We start from the raw sequence: 21,290 nt of genomic DNA, 5'->3' as shown, positions 1-21,290 counted from the left end.
CCCCCAGAAATAAGGAATGGACCCCCCCAAAATTCGTGTTTTGTTATTCCCCCCTCTGATGAAAAATCTCCAGGCTTCTCTATGGAGAGCACAGAGTGGGAGCAGAAGGCAGGAGGAGCCTTTCCAAAACAGGCCCGCTGGGTAGGGGTCTCCGTTCCCCTTTAGACCAGCAGTGATGCCCATCACACCCTCCACCCTCTGAGCCACCCTGCCTGAGGACCACTGTTAAGGCCTGGCTCCTCCTCCCAAAAGGAGGCCAGGCCCCGCCCAGGTGGTTCCATGGGCCAATCGCAGGAGAGCCTGTTGGGGCGCTGCCTGAAGAGGGGAGGGGTTTGGTCACTGTCAGGCGCGCAGAGATGGCGGGCCGAGGGCAGGGGCACGAGTCCGTACCTTGTCTTTGGGTTTCCTCCTTGTGGAGCCGGTTCTTCCCGAGCTTCATGGCAGAGAACACGCTCCTCCCGGCTCTGTGAGAGGAGCCGCCAGAATAAGGAGGTGGAGGGAGATGAGGCAAGGAGGAAGACACACAAATACAGAAGAGCAAAACCCGAGAGAACATGTAAGGGAAAGGAGATCCAAGCCCCAGCCTCTCACCTACTGATACCGAAATAGACTGGGGGCCAAGCTTCCCAAACTGGGAGCCAGGAGGGAGCCATGAGGGGCAGAGGAACCCCACCCCCACTTCCTCCTTCACACCAAAGGGACAGGTCGAGGCCCCAGCGACCAGAGAAGGTGGCCTTCAGCTGGAAAGCACCGTTCAGTTGGAGCCCCTCAGGATCCTGGGCTGATCTGAGCCCCTTCAGTCCAGCCTTGGAGCTCCAAGCTCCACCAGTGCCCCCAACCTCCTCCTCCCTGTCCCTGCACCCCACCGCAACCAGGTGGAAAGAAAGCCAGGCGACCCCAGACAAAGCTTCAGAACAGAGGTCAGGAACAGGATTCAGAGGGGCAGAGGCCAAGGAGCTGGGAGATGTGGTTGAAACTAGCTGCCGGCTTCTCAGATGGTCCTGGCACTCAAAGCCTGCCCTGCCTCTCCCAACCTCCCTGTGCCCTGAGATTCTCCTTGGTCCCCAGTGAAAAGGAAGAGATAGGCTGTTTCCCATCTATCTTTGGCCCCAGGTTTAAAAAGGCCCCTTCCGCCTGTCCTCTCTCACTGCAGAGTCCCCCTTCCACAAGCCCCCAGGAAACTATGGCAGACTCATAGTTCCTACCTCTTCCTCTGGCTTGGTGTGGCCTTGTGCCCTCAGGAGAAGGGCCCTGCAGTCAGGGGGGCTGAGGGAAGGGGTCAGGGGTCCTCACTGTCCCTTCAGTGATGTTCCTGCAGCCGAGCCTGTAATCCTTGGTGCCAGGAGGGACCAGGAGTAGGATCGGCAGGGGGTAAAGTGCAGTATTCCATTACCCCATTAATGTTGCAATAGCTGGATACCTGACCCTCCACTTCCCATTGTCCCTCCTCCTGGGTGTGGCCCTGTCATCCTGTGGGCCCAAGTTGGGTGAGGTGCGCGCAGGCTCCAACTCTGAGCTCACCTAGAGCAGGGCCCACCCATCTTTGGGCCATGCATCCCCCTGTGGAGGCATGACCACGGTTCCCAAGACCCCTGCTCTTTATGCTAGTCCATGTGAGGTCAAAGGAAGCCATTCTGTCCTTGGAGAGATGGCCTAGAAACATCAGGCCTCTCTGCTTAGGGCCAGAGAGCCACCCTCATCCCCCACAACTTGGCCCTATCCTAGCCCCAGGCCTTTTCTTTACTCTATCTTCCAGGCCAGACATGAAGAGGCGTGTCTGTCTCCCAAGGAGAGAGCAACCAAGAACCACCCTTCCCATGTGGCACCAGCTCACAGTTTAGGGAGCACTGGCATGCTCATGATTCCCTAAAAAGGCATCAGGCAGGTGAGAGAAGGCTGGGGCGACACCGCTCTGTCTGCATTCTCTAGCATCTCGATTTCTGGGACGTGATAAGGGAGGAGCGGGAGGAAAGGTGCTCTCAAACAGGAAAATGGGTGCCTTGGAATTATTTATAAAAGTTTCTCCCGTCTAAAAAGGGGCTATGTCAGATATATAAAATAGCCAACAGAAATTACATAAACTTTCTTAAGCAACTACTGTGGGCCAGTGGCTTTCCAGGTGTTTGCTCGTTTCCTCTTCACAGCAGTCCTGGGAGGGACAAACGCTTCTCACTCAACCCATGGAAAACCTGAGGCTCAGAGAGTTGGGGTTGAAGCATGGAGCCCCTGTCTCGGAGGCTCAGCCACATTTCCACCGCATCCTTGATGCCGTGGCATTGCACGCTCTGTGAGTACCCGCCCCTTCATCCCAACCACTCTGAACTCCGGCGGCAAGCCCCCAGGGCCTGCACTGGTAGGTGGAGGTGTGGGCCATGTGCCAGCACAATGTTCAGATGCGGACGTCATCTGCAAAGAGTGCCATAGACCATGCCTGTGTTTACAGAGAAGGAGCTCATTCAAAAATAATCTGGGCATGAACACATTTTGGAGGAACCCGCTCTCAATGTTAAATTACTGGAGACATAACACTGAGCAGGTCAGTTAACCTGTGAGGAACAACTGTGTGATGGCGAAGAGGGGACTGTCCTGCCTGGCTTACCCTGAACCGTCCGGTGTGATTCCTCCTTGCCTGGTGGCCATACAGCAGGGCTGCACTCTGACCCCCGCGACAGGACCCAGTGTGGGCCCTCACTCTGCTTCCTGTCTCTGTGTCTGGGATTCCTTTCCTCCCAAACAGCCTTGCTCTTTCCTTGATTACCCAGGAATCTCCTGGAGTACCCTGGGTTTGACTTGGTACACTTGCTCCTTGTCCATCCCCGAGCTGTGCCATCCTTAGAGTCCCCAGTCCCTACTCCATGTGTGACCAACCCGACGCCATTGCATGCAGCCTGCTCCAGTCGGACCGCTCCCCATCCCATCCCCTCACTGTAATGCATGCCCCACCCCCCACCCCAGAAAGTGCTCTCAGATGGTAGGTCAAAGCCATGGGTTAGGTAGGAAGCAGGCCCTGCCTGGAGCAGTTGGCTTCTGGGCATCCTGGGACAGGATGTAAGGCTGAAGCCCAGAACAGGTGTGGGTAGCAGAGAACTGTAGCTTCTTGATAATGGTCCCAAGGACCCACCCAATAGGAAAAGGGTCTGGGCTTCCCTTGGGGAGCTATGGCCCTTGAAGCCAAAAGTTACCTTATTCCTTAATACAAACGTATTTGGAAGCAAAGACAGAGACCTTCAAGCCCACTATACCTACCCAACCAGTCTCTACCAGGCCCGGATCGATCCAAAGGAGAAGCCCCTCTCCCCGGATCCTGCAAGGTTGAACCATCTCAGGTGCACGCCTGAGCACATCCAAAACGAGGATTCACCCCTTCGTGGCATATGCAGGGCTTTTCGGGTAAATTCGTTTCTGGGGTTCTCACCGGATGCTCTGTGCCTCGCGGTGTCTCACCTAGATCCACTCTTCAGTTTTTCTGGACTGTGGGCACTAGACCACGGTGTCACGGCTGCCACAGCCCTTTGTCATTTTCAGATTGATGACACGTCTGAAGTTCACTACAAAAAAATCTTTTTATGCCCATCACAGTGCCAGTTCCTGGAAAGCAGTGTGCTTGCTTCTCTTGGCAAAGGGCAGGGGTTATTTTCAAAGTAAATGTTAACTTAATCAGGGAAAATTAAAGATTATGCATTTGTGTTAAAGGCAGCTTTTTTCTTTTTAGATCTGATTTGCTGATTAGGTTTACTGGTGGCTGAGGGGGTTTTTTTGTTTTAAATAAAATCCTGCATTTGGTCTAGATGGGTTCTCCAGTTACTAAGATATAATGTGGTGAGAAAGCCAACAACCAACTCAGTGAAAAACTGCTTTGCAACCAGGTGGCCGCTTCATTCATGGCCGCACAACAGCAGGGCCAGGGGCGCTGGCCTCTAGGACTCTCCAAGGATTCATGATCGTATATGGGCTTCCCCATTCCTGGAGTCTTCCAAGTCAGGATGCTACGCACTTACAGCTTAGACCACAATTTTTCTCTAGAGAAGAGATTTTAAAGTTAGTTCACTTGTCGTAATTTTTTTTTTTTTTTTTGCGTTTATAGATCCAACGATTCCGTGGCTCCGGTCTAGAAGGGTGTCGTGGTGGGTGATGCACCGGGGGGCCTGGGGGAAAGCTTGGTATTTGTAACAACTGGGAATTGGCCAGACTAAATGTCCTGAGCTAGGTGCCCCAGGTATGGTCTATTATTCTGGAGGTTGTGACTTAGAGGGGCAGGACTGAGACGGAACAGCTGCCATGGCCGCCCAGGGCTTCTGCCTTTCGCCTGCCTTCAGTTGGAACCAGCTCAGTGTCACTAGCTCGGGCCACAGGCGAAGCCAAATCCTGCTGAACAGAAGCAGAGTCTAGGGATCTTCTCTGGATCATCTCAACGGCCAAATTTTTAAACCTTGGGGAAATGTTCTCCGAGTGCTCCTTTGTGGGTTTATTTCTCTTGTTTTCCATGCTCCAGTATAGGTAATTTCACAATTGCAGCTTTTACAGTCATCTTTCAAAGTGTGTTGAATTTCAGTTAGTTTTGAGTGCCTTCCCACATCTGGACGGGACAGCTGACCTTCCACACAAGACCCTGTCTCCAGGCTGGCCTCTCGGTGCGTGAGCCTTTGCCGTACTTATCCCATTTGCCAGGGGACTCGGCTCCTCAGCTCTCCCCGGTGACCCAACCCCTTGCAGGGCCCAAGCAGACAGCATCATGGGAACAGGTTTCCCATCTCCCCAAACCAGCCTACCCTAGGATCTCGTGTCCTCACAGGGAGAAAGAGATTCATGGCTCCATTGTCAAGTTCTGTCTACCATGACTTGCACCCATTTCCGCTGGTTCCTCCACAGGGGAGACAGGAACGAAGAGCTTTACCACATGACGACCTTCCAGGGAGTTAGACCAGCCCCCACACTTTTCAGGCTAGGTCCTGGCTTGACTTGGTACACGCACTTCTTGGCCATCCCCAGAGCCCCCAGCCCCACTCTGTGTGTGGCCTGCACGATGCCACTGCAAGTGGCCTGTACCAGTCGGACAGCTCCCCTTGCAACCCTGCCCTGCGGTCCCCCGAAAGTGCGCTCGGGTGGCAGGTCAAAGCCATGTGTTAGGTTAGAAACAAGTTTTGACTTGTTTAATCTCCTCTTAGAAATCCCATTTTCCTACCCTTTTAATCATCCTAAAACTCTACACATTCAAATTAGAGTAGTAAATGCCAGTTTACTTAATCTCATGACAAGAGATTAGAATGAACCAGCACTCACGGTGGGCCTACTGTGTGCCTGCCCTGGGACAACTCTTAGTCCATCTGCGGTTGGACCAGGGATCAGGCCAGTCTGAATCCTGGAGGACAAGCTGGCCCAGGACAGCCTGGGAACTGGGAATCAAGAAGGGCCTTAGAGGGCGTGGCTGCCCTCAGCCTGGGAGTCTGGGGGACAGAGAGGTCGTTCCTGTCTCGTAGAGGCCTTTCATGGCTAAGTGTCCATGAGGAACTTACGTGCCCAACTCTTTGAACTCCTTCCCTAAGAAGGGGAACTCAGTGCCTGCCATCATCTCCCCATACCCCCAGGATTCGGCTCCCTAGCGCCCTCTCCAGGCCTGGCACATGCTGGGCCTGAGTCTTCCTCCCGTGCTTGAACCCTGGCAAACTCCCTGACCCTTCAGGTCTCTGGGCCTGAGCTCTCCCCTCGAGGTGCCATTGCCTTGGCATCAGGTGTTTGCTTGTGCATAACACTCGGGTGGGGACTTGATACCCTTTTGTGGAAACAGCAAATAAGGCTGAGTTGCCCAGGATCTTGACACAAGCAGATGCCCCAAGCCCATGCCAGTGTAGATCCTTTCAGACCCCTACACACACAATCCTGTCCCCAGGACATCCTATGCCAACTCATTTTTGACTTAGCAGGATCACTGTTTTGAGCAAATCTCTCGACGCCTCATGGGTTCAGTTTCCCTCTCTGGAAAATTAAGACCATATTCCTGGCTTTTCAGCTCTCACTGGTACGTCTGGAGAACTAAATTAAATTTGAAATTCCTTGGGTCTATGGTAGACTCCGGACACAGGTGAAACCCCTGGGTTTCAGGGCCAGCTCTGCCCTTGTTCTGGGGCAGGTCGCTTCCCCTCCCCGGGACTCCGATTTGTCAGCTGTAAGAAAGGGTGTTGGGCCGGAGGCCCCTCCAGTATGCTTAGCCCGAACTGCCACGACCTTGTGGATTCCCTGCGAGGCTAGAGAGGTTTTGAGATGACGTGGGTTTCTGGGGACTCCTGTGAGACCTACATCAACCCCCAGGCCCTGAGCCCTTCCTACTCGCTGTGGCTGCCCCTCTCATCTGGGGTCCCTTCTTCCTTTCCCCTCTCAGACAGCACCTGATCACTCCCCCCCCCAGAAGCTTTTGGGGGAATAGAGATGGTGAGGACTACTAGGGGGTGTCGTTTCTCCTGAGCTTTCTGGGGCTTCCTGCTTCAGCTACCCCCCTGCAGCCATGCGATGCCCAGAGTTTGTCCTCCTTGGGCCTCCCGGGCTGCGTGTCCATCTGCCCAGCCCTGCCTCGATTCCTGGGCCTCCACGGATCCCTTGACTTCAGTTACACTCTCCCACACAGGGACACCTGACTCTCAGTGGCGGGAGCCGACAGGGAAGTGGGAGAGGAAGAGAGGTGCTGAAAGAAGGGAGGAGGGAGTGGAAACCAGAAGGCCCGGCCACCTGCCCGCCCCCACCCCGATTCCTCCCTGTCCCTCACCCCCTGGCCCTGCCATCCCCTGGTGCTGACTCCACCAGGACAGCCCATGACTCAGCCCTCTGACACAGGCCGCCCCAACATCCACACTCTGTGGTGGGGATGCTTTGAGCCCCGTGGGCTCCGCCCTGGCTTGGGACACCTACTTGTGCTCGCCATCTCTGCCTCCCTTGGTCTTCTCTTTGCCTTTGCTGAGTCGGGAGAAGAAATGAGGAGACAAGGGGACTTGTATGAGAGGGTGTGGACCAGAGACACTGGCAGACTTAGCCCCTGGCCTGCTGACCCCCAGCTCCCCGGGGGCCTCCTTGTCCCAGAGTCCCCTCACCCCCAGCCTTTTACTTTAGTGCACCTAGGTCTGCAAGGCAGGGTTCTGACAGGTCAGGGAGATGGGGACCTGGATCCCTGGTGAGGGCAGGGGCCTCCAGTGACAGCTGATTTCCTCCACCCCCAGGGCCTAGAGACCCCTGAACGTGGTCACAGCTGCCTCAGGGAACTCAGTTAGAGGAGCCTGGCCACCCTCCAGGTCTGAGCCACCCTACTCCTCCCGGGTCCCCTCCGAGGGGCAGGTTCTTGCATGAAGGGTGCCCTGAGGGGCCCTGAGAAGACAGCCGGGCCCGGCAGGTTCTGGATGTACAAAAGTGAGTGAGCTATTGCTCCAGAGCTCAGAATGGCACTCCTCTCCCATTTTATGGAGGTTTCCAGAAACCCTTCTGGAATGTTCCCTCAATGCTTCCCTGATGCTGTGGCAATGAGGATAAAGAAAGGAAAGCGAGGAACAGTAAGCAAGTCCTTTCTCTCCTCACACTCTGTCCTGGCTCAGCGTTGCCCAGGCGAACTGGACTTCACATTCTAACAGCTCAGGACCCAAAGGCCTGGACAGATGGCAGCTGAAATCCAGCTTTCGTCAGTCACCCACTCCAGTAGGCCAGCCAGTGAGTCTGTAGCCCTTTCCGAAGGTCTCAAGGTGCCACCACCAGCTGAGACCACTGAGCGGAGGACAGAGAAGGGGTGCGGACTGTCTCAGCAGCCCCACTGGGGCCCTGGGCTGGGGGGGCCCAGGCAGGTCAGGCATCGGCCACCACTGGGACCCCCTGAGAGCTGTGTGGGGCATGGGCTCCAAGGAGCTTTTGAGAATCGGGCCTGAGTGGGAGATTTGCTGCCCCCCACAACCTTAGTCCTAGCAGGGCTGCCCTCCTCTGACTTACTGATCCAGGTTTTGGGGGAATTTTGTTTGCTTGTTAATGTTTTTTAAACAATGCCCTACCCCTGAAAAGTTCGAAAATCTTTGCAGTAGAGGAGCCAGAATGGGAGCTGTGTTACCTGGCAGAGGGCAAGGGCGGGCGGGAGGGTGGAATTTGGGTAGCTGAGGGGTAAAATGGGATGCTTTGGGGGGGATTGCTTTGAAATCACAGACAGGTGTCAGGCTGGCCAGTGTGGGGCTTCTCAGCACAGCTGGCCAGGACACTGTGGGCACCTGCAACCCGGCGCACAGCCCACGCCACCTGGCACTTAGTCACCCCCCCACCCCCTCCTCACACACTCCAGGCCGCTGGGCCACCAGAGGGGCTGCCCTCGGGCCCACATTCTAAGTGCGGAAAGGCAGAAAGAAGATAATGGACTGTGAGAAAAGAATGCCCTCGTGATTTTACCATAACCACTGATTCTATGATGACTGACATCAGTACCAAAGCCCTGTGTGAGAACTCTAACGCTCCTGGTCATATTGAATCCATCCATCTCACAAGGCAGATGTCATTATTGCCCTACTTTCCAAAGGAGGGAGCCAAGGCTCAGCTCGCCCTCAGTCACTCAGCCCCCGCAGTGGGGGTAGCATTTGACCTCAAGGTGGTCCTTGTTGCTAGGGGGCCTCTTTGTGCAGCCCTGGACAGCCCTGACTTTTCTCCCAGAGTCCACATCGCGTTTTACTGCTGTGGCCCGGCTGGGGAAGTTCCATTCCTCAGCCAGTGCTCTCTCTCTGTGGCTGCTTGGCCTTCCTTAATCTCCCATCCCAGTGCTCCGTGTGCACAGTTAAAAGCAGCCACAGGGCTGAGAGATTTAGCAAGACACCTGCTGGGGAAACCTAGAGTTTGCTGGTACCCAAGTGCTTCATGGTGCCAGGTGGGCCTCGGGTGGGCACTCGGCCCTGGAGGGGGGGTGGAGGGGACCCCAACCCCAGGTTAAGCGGCTGGGTTTGGAGGAGTCTGCTGAGCAATGTTTCACCCCACATTTCCAACCTGGCCCTGACTCTGGCTCTTCCCAGCTGTTTGGGGGCTATTCCACCCCTGGAATGCAGCCTGGTGAAGGGACGGGAGGGCAAAGGGGGGCAGAGGAGCTGGTAAAGCAGCACTCCAGGGGTGAAGCTGGGTGTGTCACCATGCACACACATGCCTATGCACACCCCAGGGCACCGACCTGATGCGATTCTCTGATGGAGACCCAGCCCTGCACACGTGCCCTGCTGCCCTCTGGCCCCAGGCATAGGAGGAAGGTACCTGGCTCCCATAGGTCCCCACCAGAGTGAAAGGATGACCCATAAATGGAACAGGAAAAGTATCTCCCACTGATCCCCCAAGGTGGGACCCAGCAGAGAGGAACCTAGCAGGACCTTCTACATTCACGGGGACACCAAGGAAGGAGAGTTGGGCAGAAGGAGGTGGGACCATGGAGGGCAGGAGGGACCGGGAGGTGGGGAAAATGAGAGGAGAGAGAGTGTAGAATACAGGGAAGCCACGGGAAAGCCCCAAGTTGCTAGAGGGCAGTTGCAAGATAAACTCTGGGACTCCTTCCTTTGTCCTTTCTAAGATGTGGCTCCCAGGGCCACAGCGGCAGCAGAGCCCAGAGAGCAGTTGTGTGTGCAGCTCCCTGGCCTCACACAGTGGGAGAATGTGTGTGTGTGAGTGTGTGCTAACACATGTGTACTTGTGTGTGTGTACAAGTGTGCCGAGTCCCTCGTCAGAGATCAAGGTAGATATGTACAGACATACAAAGGCCCAGAGCCCCGATTTTGCGCTTCTGAGAGTAAAGCGCCCGAAGGCTTCGCAACTCATCCCTTTTCCGCCATTCTGAGAGCCGGAGAGGAGTGGGGGACCCTGCAATGAGGGACACCCCAGTCAGGCCTGGGGCCACTGTGATGCTTCGGCTGTGGGCTGAGTTTGTTCAAAGAGCCCTCGGTGTAGCGTGGGGTGGCCAGAGCCAAGAAGAAGCTCCGTTCACACCCTGGCCCATTCTTCTAGGACTCAGGGAGGACCTGGCTCAGCACTGGCTGAGCCACAGCTGCCCAGGTGGGTGGCTCTCTTGACTCTCCTGCGCTCCCAGAGAGTGGCTTCCCCCAGGATCCAGAGTATCCTCCAGGATGTCAGAGTTAGAGGTGAGCCAGGATGCTCAACTCATTTCTGTTACTGGCCCAGAAGGGTTAGTGACTTGCCCAGCTAGTCAGTGGCAGCTAGTCAGTGGCAGTCAGGGACAGGACTTAAGGGAACTCAGCTCTCCTGATTCAGAGCCAGTGCCCCTTTTCCTACAGTTGGTGGCCCTTATGTGGCTTCTAGTCCTGTCCCCAGAAAGCCCTTTCTTAGAGCCCACCTGCGGTCTCAGACAGCCCCCTGCCAAGCTCTTTCCTACCAGGGACAGGGATAAGGACCAGATGGTACCTTTTGTGTCAGCATCCCTGGCTCCCCACCAGATTCCTGACCCTCTGATTGTCCAGTTGCCAAGAACCTGTCACCAGCCCTTCCATGGGGCAGCACTTTGCACCTGAGTGACAACCTGTCCCTCCTTCATCCCTTTGGCTCCTCCGACAACGTCGTTCTGGGCCCCGTTTCATAGGTGGGAGGAGATGGGAGACAGGGTGCGGCTGACCAAGGGTCACAGGCTAGTGAGAGGCAGAGCTGGGACTCAGACCTGGATCTCCTGAGGCCAATCTACATACTATTCTCTGCCGCCACCCCCGCCCCCCATCCTGGAGTCTAAGGAGGACAGGCTCCCAGCTAGCGCCTCACCCCACAGCTGCCTGAAGTCAAAGGTCAGGGCATTTGCCACAGGTGTGGTTCCTTTGACTTCATTAATATTACTCCCCGGCAGCCCCTGGGGTTTCTTAGGCTCCTGTCTCTGTGTGTGTGTCTGTAGTTGTGTGTGTGCGTTGGGTGGGGGGATTAGTTCAAGTGCAAAGAAGGGAAACATATTTGTCCAATAAAAGTATCAAATTCCACTAATTTAGAATGTGTGTTTTTTCAGAATAGAAACTGAATCAATTTTCCTTGGAAAAGAAAGGGTAGAAGAGGTGGGAGGGAGACGATCGCAGTGGGAGGGGCATCCCCTCTCCCTGAGCCCACCCCCTCCTCAGAAGCGTCTCCCCTCCCCTGCATCTCACACATTCTCCCCAGTGACCTGGACGCCTACAGACAGATTCAGTAGCCCAGATTCCATCTCTCTGGGCTCTGAGAGGAATACAATTATGTTTCCTTTTTAAAAAAAAATACATTTGGAAAGCACAGGCCTGGATACAGCTTCCTGTCACCTGCACTGCAGGACATCTGCAGGTGTGAATTCAGGACGGTGAGGGTATCAGCAGGTGCTCTCAACAGAGGAGAGGCTGTGTCCCAACCAGGACTTCTGCCTACACTCTGGCAGGAGGTGGCCACCTTGCCTGGGCTTTCACTCGCCCTGGGCGGAGGCCTGGCTGCTGGGGCTGGCCTGGCTCTGCTGGGTCTTGAACAGAGAGATCAGGCCTCCCGGTCAGCTTCTCCCACTCTGCGAGGGGGCGGGGGCCACCCTGCACCTCCGGGGTGACTTCCAGAGTAGGGGGGTTGCTGCAGAAACACTTTTCCCCGCTTTTATGTCTTTCCAGTAACTCAGCCCTGTTCTCTTTCAGGCTTAGTCAGGCCTGAAGGGGTCTTTCTAGGGGACCAGGCATCTATCTACCCTGTGTCTTTGGGGACAGTGGGCAGCCAGAGACCCCAGCCTATTACCTCCGGAAGCTCTTCTCGCCTGGCGTCCGAGAGCTGGGGCGGGAGCCGGGGAGCAACCCATCTGTCTCCTGGCTGTCCTTCTCTTCCTCTTGAAGGGACTCATCTCCCAGGAAGTCCCCGTCATCCCAGGAGCCCACTGTGCCGTCCGAGGCCTGGTACCGGACCTCCACGCACAGGCTGGTCTGCGGGAGAGAGGGATGTGGTGAGCAGCTCAACGGCACGAACGATGGAAATCCCACCCTCTGCTGCTATACGGGGGTTGGCAAAGGGCTTGCCCACCCTTATCTCAGTGGAAGAAGCTGTGTGTTATCCTTCCCCCGTCTCCTACTTTGCAGATGAGAAAACAGGGGCTCAGAAAGATGAACTTCACACAGAGTCAGGTCAACATGTGGCAGGCTCCCGTTCTTGGCTCTGTTCCTCCCTATTGCCCAAGGTCAGGGCCCACTCTGGAGACTTGAGCTCAGACTGGGGGTGGACCCTTGAGTCCACGGTGTACACAATCAAGAGCATCATTCGGTGTCCCCAGGAGACCTAAGCACCAGGTCTGCCTGCAGGGAAGAGGGGTGGCCTGCCTGAAGTCGGCTGACCTCCCCCAACCCCTGAGGCTCCTTGGAGATTCGGGGATAGGAGCTGAGTGTGCTGTCCTGGAGATGAGCCCCAGCCCTGGACACCCTCCAAAAGGGTGGGGTCAGCACTCTTCCACGCTCACCTGACACCCACCCTCCTACCCTGGAAAGGAAGGGCCATGGGGTGCCCTGGGATTTCATCCGGGGGAAAGTGGGCCTCAAACCTGGGCCTAGGCTGTGCACAGAAGAACCCTGACTGGGCTTCTTACTCTGTGTCGTTGGGCCACGTACCTCCTCTCAGCTCTCGTTTCTCCCTGGTGAGCAGGGAGAACTCCTAGTCACTCCCTCAACCCGCCTGGGTGCTGGGGGGCTCCAGGCATGCTCGCACTTCCTTGTTCCTGAGACCCACATGGGCACCCTTCACACAGTGGGTGGGCCTCCGAATGCCCAGGCTCCGACTCCCCAAGGAAGCAAAGGGGATTCACATTTTCTGAACCCTCACTGTGCCGGATGTCATACTGACATGCTGTGATGTAAACTCACCTGATCTTTTCAACACTTCAACCCACCCTACCTGCCCTCAGAGAGGTGAAGTTACTTGCTCAAAGTCACACAGCTGGGAAGCGTTGGAGCTGGGCTGGGGGCCAGCCTGGCTGACTCCAACCCCACGTCCTTCCCACTGAGCCAGTGCGGGCCTGCTGCTGCGGCCACGCAGACAGTATGGTGGGAAAGGGGTGGCCCGGAATCGGAAGTCCTGCATTCCAATTCCAGCTAGCCCTGCTGTTGCTCAGTGGTCTGACCTTGACCAAAGCCATTTTCCATCCAGGACGTCAGAGTCACCCTCATACAATGGGCAGCAGGTGGCTGAATCCCTGAGTGTGATTCTAGAAACACAGAGCGTGGGCTGGCCGGCCATCTCTCCCTGCCCACTTCCCCGTTCTCTCTCTTGTCTCACTTCTCGCATTCTATTCTCTCCCTCCAGGCACCTTGGTTCTTTTCCAAGTCCTCCATTCCATGGATATATAGCTTGCTCTGCACCCCTTCTCTCCTCACTGGGGTGACTGACACCCCCGCCTCCTGGCTTCAAGAAGCAGCCCCCGTCCTCACCTACCAGTGGAGAGAATGACCTGGCTGGCACCAAGCAGAGGGGCCCAGATGCTCTCCTTGTTCTCAGCAGGGAAGTGTCTCGACACATGAAGGTACCATGGGAAGTTCTGCCCCCGCGCTGACACTGCCCAGAGGGGCTCCATCCAGTCTAGCTCCCTGGGGCTGCAGTGCTGCCTTCCGAGGCTGTTCTGCTGGCTATGACCTAGGGCTGGGACCTGGGGGAGGGACCCTGGTACAGATCCATTTTACACATGGGTAGGCGGGGGCAGGAGAGCATGGCCAACAGCAATTTGTATATTAATTGAGCACTTACTATGTGCTTAGCTGTTCTAAGCACTTCCTGTGTATTCTTTTAATCCTCCGAACAATCCTGTGGAGCATATATTACAGTTTTGCTCACTTTGCAGAGGACATGTCCCCTGCCCAAGTCGCACAGTTAGTGAGTGGCCTAACTAAGGTTCATACTCAGCAGCCGTGTTCTCACCACCAAGCCCATGCGTGGATGTAAACAAACTCAAAGGGGTGGATGCCTCAGAGCAGAGCCCGGGGTCTGGGCAGGCAGATTGCTTTCCTTCCGTTCTGGGTTAGCACATGTGTTAGGTGCTGACGGGCTGCGCCTCGTTGGCGCACATGTGCTCATTTGGCAGTGTTAGGATGGGATGTGACAAATGGGGTAGAAGTGAGGTGCCTGTCCTCGCAGAATGGCCAGTCTTAGAGAGGAGCCAAGAGTGTAGTGAGGACTACACCCAGGAATGGCCAGCAGAGCTCAGCCTGGCCTTTGGACGACCAGGGAGACCCCACTAATGATTCCCGAGCTGGGTCCACGTGGAAGGAGCCCTGGGTGGAGAAGGAAGGGTGTCCCCAGTCACCCTTCTCTTGCACTCTAGGGAGGGCTGCTGTGATGTCCACCTTGGGACAGCAGACTGGGCCATACCCCAAGGGCTGTGGCCTCAGCCACCAGGCAGAGGGACTCTGGCAGAGTCTGACCTGAGTCACTTCCTCCGGGCTCACCTCTCAATCCAATAGGAGTGTCCCCCACACACTCTATGTGTGTGGGGAGGAGCCCCTACAAGGGGCAAACCCAGGGACTCTGGAGCACACCCACCTTCAGGAGAGCATTGTTGTCATCAATCAGTGTGTCGGTCACCTCCACGTGGTTCTCCTCTACTACCTTCTGCAGCACCATGCGGAAGGTCCCAATGAGTCTGTGAATGGCAGGGAGACATGGCGGTTTCAGATGAGGAGGCCAGAGTGAGGAGCTGATATCCCAAGGGGCTGTGAGTGTCTGGGAAGGAGAAAAGAGGCCTGGAGAGAGGGGGGCCTGCTCAAGCTCCAGGCCAGGGCTGTGGGAGGTGGCCTCGGAGCCAGGGCAGGATGTCCAGGAGGGCGTGCAACCCCGGACAACTGCATGTGGTATATGTGTGGACCTGTGTTCCTGGGGGAGCCCGAGGGCAGTGAGCCCCCAGGGGGATGGTCACAGACCAGGAGACAGGGTGGAATGGTACAGCCTTTTGCCCCTTGGGTGTGTAGAATCAAGGTTCAGCTGAGCCCCTGCAGAGCGGCTTCCAGATGTCCAGCACAGAGCCTGCTGGGAGGAATGGAGGCTCCTGTACACACAAGCCAGTCTTCCACTTCAACTTCCCTGACCATGACAAGTGTCTCTCCCCGCACGACACCACTAGCTCATTCGTCCCCTATTTCATCAGTAGTGATGCCTGCACCGCCATTCTGCAAGATCTTCCAGGGTGAGGACCCCTCTGCTTGCAGGACCCCTCATGCTCCCAGGGGAGAGGCAGCACAGGGCTGTGAGGAGCACAGACTTGGAGTCAGGAGGACTGGGGTTTGAAACCCAGCTCTGCCACTTACCAGCAAGTTACCCAGCCCTGGTTCTCTCCGAAGATGAGCTAACAACCCCTACTTCACAGAGCTGTCATTTACAGGGCTGACTGAGACCCTCCATGCTAAATGTGTCACATTCGAGTGCCTAGCACACAGCACTCCAAATGCAGTCTAGGTGTTGGGGGGGCACGCAGTGCCCTACACTGTGCATGTCTCCGGGACAGCACTTTGTTTTCTGTTTCTGGCCTCCATGTGATACTTCGGGCACACTGGTGACCTCAGTATCTGCTGGCTGAGTTAATGAACAACAGTGGGACCCCCATCAATGCTGGTGGAGTCGACTTGAACTCCATTGCGCCCTGCCGGTGTGAAGGTTTGTGCTCTGGGGGAAAATGGGGACTCAGAGAGAGGTTCTTGCAGGGTGACTCCATGTGGGGTAGATGAACACGCCATTTCAGGGTGAAGGGACGAAAGCTGAGGACACCCACAGAGAGTGAGCACTGGACAGGACTTAGGGTCCTCTGGTGCTGCCCTTGATTTACAGAGGAGACAGGTGAGGCCGACAGAAAACAGGACGAGACGCAGCTCATCAATGGCAGGTCCAGGTGAGGGGAGGTATGGGCCAATTCCCACTTAACAGGCATGGCGTACACGTGGTAGCAGCTGCGCAGGTGACCAGGAAGTCTTCCCCCTGGAGCTGAGTCCCACCTGCCAGCTCGCCCTCCCTGAGGGCAGAACTGTTCATACCATTCTTCTCCTCTGCAGCCTGGCTAGGCTTCTAGGAGCTTCTCAGACCTAGCCCCACCTTACGGCTTCTCCCCAGCTCAGGCCGTGCACAGAGAGGAGCACCCGCCCACTTGAGAATCCGGGGACCCGGAGCCATTGCCCCTGAGTCTCTTTTTGTCCTTCTGAAGTGAGGGAGGAGAGCTCATAGTGTCTGCTCTGTGTGGACACTCTCAAGCAGACTGCAGGCATGAAGGGACGCCCTGGCCTTTCTGCAGCCTCACCTCTTCTGGTCCTAAATCAGTGGTGCGGACATCAGCGTGGACAGGATCATCTGGAGGGCCTGGTAAAGCACAGGTGACCAGGGCCCGCCCTCATCTGGTGACGCTGGCAAGTGTTTCATGACTGGCTGGGGGAGGGGAAGGGCAAGCCTGACCCTTAGCTTTTGCAACTGTGTGGTGTGCATGGTCCCACGCTCACCCCCACCCCACCCCGCCCCCGGCCCCAGCCCAGCCAATTTCAGGTTTCCCAGGTGAGGTCACTGAACCGAGAGTTGGGAGGGACTTGAACCCAGCTCACCCCTGGCCCCACCTCAGGGCATCTGATTCAGAGGTGGGCGGGGTGGGAGAATGTGTGTTTCTGAAGCTGCTGCTGATGATGGAGGGGAAGGGGGGGCACTCTGAGAATCCCTGTTCTACTGCTGCTCTTTGCTGACTGGAACCCAGGCTGTTTTAGTTTCGCCAGGAGCCATAAGGCACCTGATGAACTCAGTGACATCCTTCCCCAGCAGGTGCCCCAGAGGACAAGCAGAGATGCTGCAATGTGACAAGACACCCCCAGGGGGCAGGGTGGAGCTATTCCCCCACAAGTGCTCAGAATAGCCTCTGGTGCCTCCCAGCCTTAACTAAGGTCAGTGTCTCACACATTCAGACTCTAGAGGGGCCCAAGAGGAGGGCTTGTCCAGCGTTCTGTTAGGAAGGAGTCCCTTAAACACCCTCCTGACACACGCTCTCAGGCGCTGCCTGGCGCCCACCCACCATGGGTTCCCACTGTCCAGCAGCTACTCTGATGGCTAGTCCATTCTGCCACTGCTTTTGTCAAACAGGAAGCCCGGGTCCACCTTCTGGCAACCTTCACCCTCCCTGCCCCTCACCCCCAGGCCCAAGCCCTCTCTGTCCACACAAACTAGGGGCTGCCCCTAAAGGGAGGCAGCGTAGACAGCGCAAAGCGCATGCGCTCTGGAGTCGGGCAAAGTGGGGTCTAAAGCGGGGTCTACCACCTGACAGCTGTGTGGCTTGGGCCAGTCCCCTAAGCTCTCTGAGCCTTGCTTTGTATCCATCTCCCCAAAGGAGGTGATGGCACTCGCTGCGCTGCGCCGCATGGCGGGGAGGACACCCCAGTGAAACTCCTCTAACACGGCACACTGCCTGTCGGTCCCTTCCGCCGCCATGGGCAGGGGGCGTGCTGCTGGCGGCTCGAGCACGGCTGGTCTCCTTTGCGGGATGGTCTTTGGGGGCAGAGGCACAGCCTCGCAGAGCTGGGCCGGAGGGTGGGGACCCGTGATGGAATAAGTTTTAACTCTTAATGGGTCCCCCCAACCTCCCTCAAACAAAAATATAGTATTCTTTGAAATGGACAATAGATACTATCTCAGTGTTATGTAAAGTATGAAGAAAGCGTTTTATAAACCTTTGCTCTTCCTGCGGGTCAGCAAACGTGCCATCTAAGCAAAAATGGTGCTCGCTGTGAAAACACAGCTTCTAAATGCCTGCCTTAGTCCCCAGGACTGCTTTAAAAAGAATGGGCCCTTCAGCCCCCGCTACAGACAGGAAAGGAGCCCTGACTTTGGGGATGCATGGTGACTCCCCAGGCAACCCCTCCCACCCGGGTGCCCTTTGTCCAGCCTGGCTGCAAACCCAGTGGGGCCTATTGCCTCTTCTCCTCGGGGTGGGGCAGCTTCGAGCAGCTGCCTGGGAGGGCGGGGCCCAGGAGGTCTGGGTGGAAGAGCCCACTGTGTGACCCTGGGCAAGGGCCCTCTCTAGGCCTCAATTTCCCCCTGCTGCTAGACAAAGGAGCTGGGACCCAACCTTCAGTCCTCTGACAACCTCCCTCATGGGGCCCACCCAGGTTCCCCACCACAAAGAGGTCATCCCCTAAAGAGCTCACAGCTGCCTGGAGGGCCAGACTGGCCCCCAGAAAGGATTCCCTGGGGATTAGCCATCAGGGAGGGGGCCTCAGGCACACGCCAGCCATAGACTGACCACAATGGAGCTGCAACCAGGCACCAGGACCTGTCAATAATTCATCGCCTTCCCCCCGGGAGCTGGTGTCAGGTGCCCACGATGGCCAGGCCTCCACCGCTGCCCTGGCTCCTGAATTATTCAGGAACCTGGAGACCAGTAGCTGGGTCAGAACATTCCCCCAGGGTCCTAGACAGGCAGGGGGAAGCACAAGACCTTCTGGACCCAACACCTCATCCTCACAGGGAAGTCCAAGGGTCCTGAAGGAGGACTTTATTCAAAACAGGGCTGAGCTGAGCCCACCAGTGGGCCTCCTGGCCCTGACCAGGACCCTTTCTTCCTTCACGCCCCGTCTCTGCCTTCTCCCAGCAGCCCCTGGGACCTCCGGGTGAGGGGCCAGTTTTCCAAGCTGCCCTCCACTTCTAGCACAAATCAGTTCCATTTCTCACACCAGCCTCCTTTACCTCCGTTTCCCCAAATGCACCAGTCATGTGACCGGGCTCTCTCCCTGGAGTGCCCTGAACCCTTGAGAAAAGAGCAGCCCCCAGACTCTCCCAGCCCGTGCACGCCCTGCCTCCTGATCCCCACGGACACGTTTATTTGTTCACTTGCAGGAAGTCGTCAGGGCTTCCGGCACCGCCCAGGCTGTGGGTATAGCTTCACTGGCTACTAAGCCCAGAGAGCAATTGGTTTTGAACCCGACAGGAACTGACATTTTTTCTTCTTAGCCACCACTCCAGACTATTCACATTATTCTGAATTCTGCTTGTCCCCCTGAGAGATGGATGGGACCCTCCGCTGCACCTCTGGTGGTGAGGGTGCTCACGTGGCAGGTGCGCTTCGTCGCAGGACGCAGGCTCCACGTGGGCCGGCGCCCCGCTGTCCTCAGCTCCGGTGTGCGGCCTGATGCACAGCAGGCGCTTAGTGAACGTTTGGGGGATGGACAGATGACTGGATCTCTGCCTCATTTAATTCCCGCAGCTTCCCTCAGCGGTAAGTACTTGTCCTTTCTCCACGGGAGTGCATTGAACTCAGGGAGATTGTGTCACCTGCTCAGGGTCACCCAGGAGGTGGCTGAGCTGGGGCCTGAGGTCAGGTTTGCCTGACTCCTAAACCATCGTGCTTAACCATGGCCTCAGAGCGCTAGCATTGCACAGGTGAGACGGGTTTGCCCTCGAGGCTACAGATGGTCTCCTGGGGGAGACCAGCAGCCATTACATTAGCTCCTCTGCTGGGCAACTGCTGTCCAGCATGGTGCAAGGGGAAGACTTAAAGAAGCGGACAGGAAGCTATGGTGGCTCAGGGGACAGACGGGGTGAATAGGAGGGTGGGGTGTTTTTGACCAGCAGTGGTCAGGAGGCCTGGGGGACACTGAGGACAACGTGAGGGAGCAGGTAGGGGATCTTTTGAGATCAACCCAGGGCAGGCTAGAGGTGCGAGTCCCCTTTAAAACCCAAAGGACCAAAGGAGAGGGCAGCCCCTCTGCCCCTTCCGCCCCACCGCTGCTCCCCCAGCTGACACTTACTTGTTGCTGAAGACTTTGCTGTAGTTGAAGATCTGAATCTCGAGGATCTCATTGTTGTCGATGCTGCTGGCCACTGGCCACTGGAAGGTCTGAGGAGAGAGGGACAGCTGTGGTCTTGGGTAGAAATGACAGGGACGGATGTGGGGACTGGGAGGGATCCCTGGTGAGCTGGCCCCTCACATCGGCCCAGTGCTCCCTAGGGGCAAAGTTCACACCTGGAATCTCATTTAATGCCAGCCATTGCCTGAGAGCATGGGGTCGTTGCCCACTCCTCCTTCAAAGGGGGCACCGGGAGGCCTCTGGTGACCTGCAGGAGGTCGTATGCTATGTGGAAGAAGCTAATGCTGACCAGGACTTCCGACTCTCAGCCCACTGCTCCTTCCACTGCCTCACAGCGGCCTGTCAGCTCCTGGGGGGCGCTCACAAGGGGGGTGGTGCACCAGGGGGGCACTCCAGGGCAACGGCAATGAATGTGGTTCATGACCTTGGTTTTCTCTATGTCCCCATCAAATTCATTCTAACTGACCAAGCTCTGCTCAGAGTGGGACATGCAGGCTCCCCGCTTCTGGTCTAACCACCCCTCACACTGGCAATGTTAACTTTGGGGAACAGATTTTAGCCATGTAGTGTTATTAGGGTCAGGCCCACAGAAGAGGGTCAGCGTGTCTCCTACTCACTGTTTCTAGACTTCCCCTCACCACTTCCATCTTGGCTTCATTATTAAATCAATCACAATGATGAACAGGAATGTGAGTGGGGGTCTTTCCTGATGCTCCAGCATCATCAGCAAGGACCCCAAACAAGCCAAAGGTGCTGAGTAGCTCCCTCAGGACTGCCTCAAAGGCCTGCTCCCCACAACCTTCACGCAGCGCTTCCTGGGATGCAGAAGAAGACCAGGGAAGGGAATGCAGAGAGAATCTGCCCTAGGTGGATCCGTCCTGGGGCGACAGTTCAGGGAGGCTGAGGAGCCACAGGAAGGCAGACTGGCATCCAAATTCCGTGGCATCCGCCTGCACAGTGAACTCACTGGTTTGTCCCCTGAGCCTCTCGGGAGACCCACAGAGCACCTAGGGGCCAGGACAATGGCCACCGAGGGGACCAGTGTGCCACTGTGGGTGCATGAAGTATGTGGTTTATGCTCAGTGGGCCAAGTGGGGACTGAGAAGGGCAGTCAGGCTCAAGCTGGCCCCCTAACAGCCCACCCAAGGCCGTGTCCAGGGGAAGGGTCCTGAGCTTCGGTGAGGTGGTGGTGCAGGAGTCAGGGTGGGGTGGAGCCAGACCTCCCTGGCTGGCCATCCACATGGCACGAGGCCACTAAAGGCTCCCACGGAGCCCGCCCAGATAGCATCCTGTGAGCCAGCCAGCGGTGACCGACCTACCAAAGTGATGTCTCCTAGGGCCAGTTGGAGGTCATCAGACAAGCTGCCACACCACAAGGAGGGGCCACATCCGTGGCAGAGAACAAGAATCGGACCCTGTCTCCCCTCCCCCAGCTGGAGAGGAGAGGTGGGGGGCCTGAGCCGGCACCCCTGTCCCACTCTGTGCAAAGACCAGGCGTAAGGAGGATGACAG

The 21,290-nt window shown here is 56.6% G+C and overlaps 1 protein-coding gene across 4 annotated transcripts in view; it reads right to left on the bottom strand.

Moving 5' to 3' along the window:
• The window catches only part of OTOF (otoferlin), an 82,014-nt gene that overhangs the window by 35,929 nt on the left and 24,795 nt on the right, over positions 1-21,290 (bottom strand). For 3 of the 4 annotated variants that reach the window (XM_037066519.1, XM_037066518.1, XM_037066521.1), the window contains exons 3-6: positions 19,719-19,807; positions 14,497-14,596; positions 11,719-11,900; positions 391-464 (exon numbers count right to left, since the gene is read on the bottom strand). In XM_037066519.1, the coding sequence (XP_036922414.1) occupies positions 391-464; positions 11,719-11,900; positions 14,497-14,596; positions 19,719-19,807 (445 nt within the window). Of the gene's footprint in view, positions 1-390; positions 465-6,900; positions 6,946-11,718; positions 11,901-14,496; positions 14,597-19,718; positions 19,808-21,290 lie in introns of all 4 variants that reach the window. The other variant, XM_037066520.1, reaches the window with a different exon arrangement.

This window comes from Sturnira hondurensis, unplaced genomic scaffold, assembly GCF_014824575.4.
Source record: "Sturnira hondurensis isolate 20B ecotype Veracruz unplaced genomic scaffold, ASM1482457v3 Scaffold0016663, whole genome shotgun sequence".
Taxonomy (NCBI): Eukaryota; Metazoa; Chordata; class Mammalia; order Chiroptera; family Phyllostomidae; genus Sturnira; species Sturnira hondurensis.
Note: the sequence above shows the minus strand (reverse complement) of the source record. Positions and strands in the feature narration are given on the sequence as shown.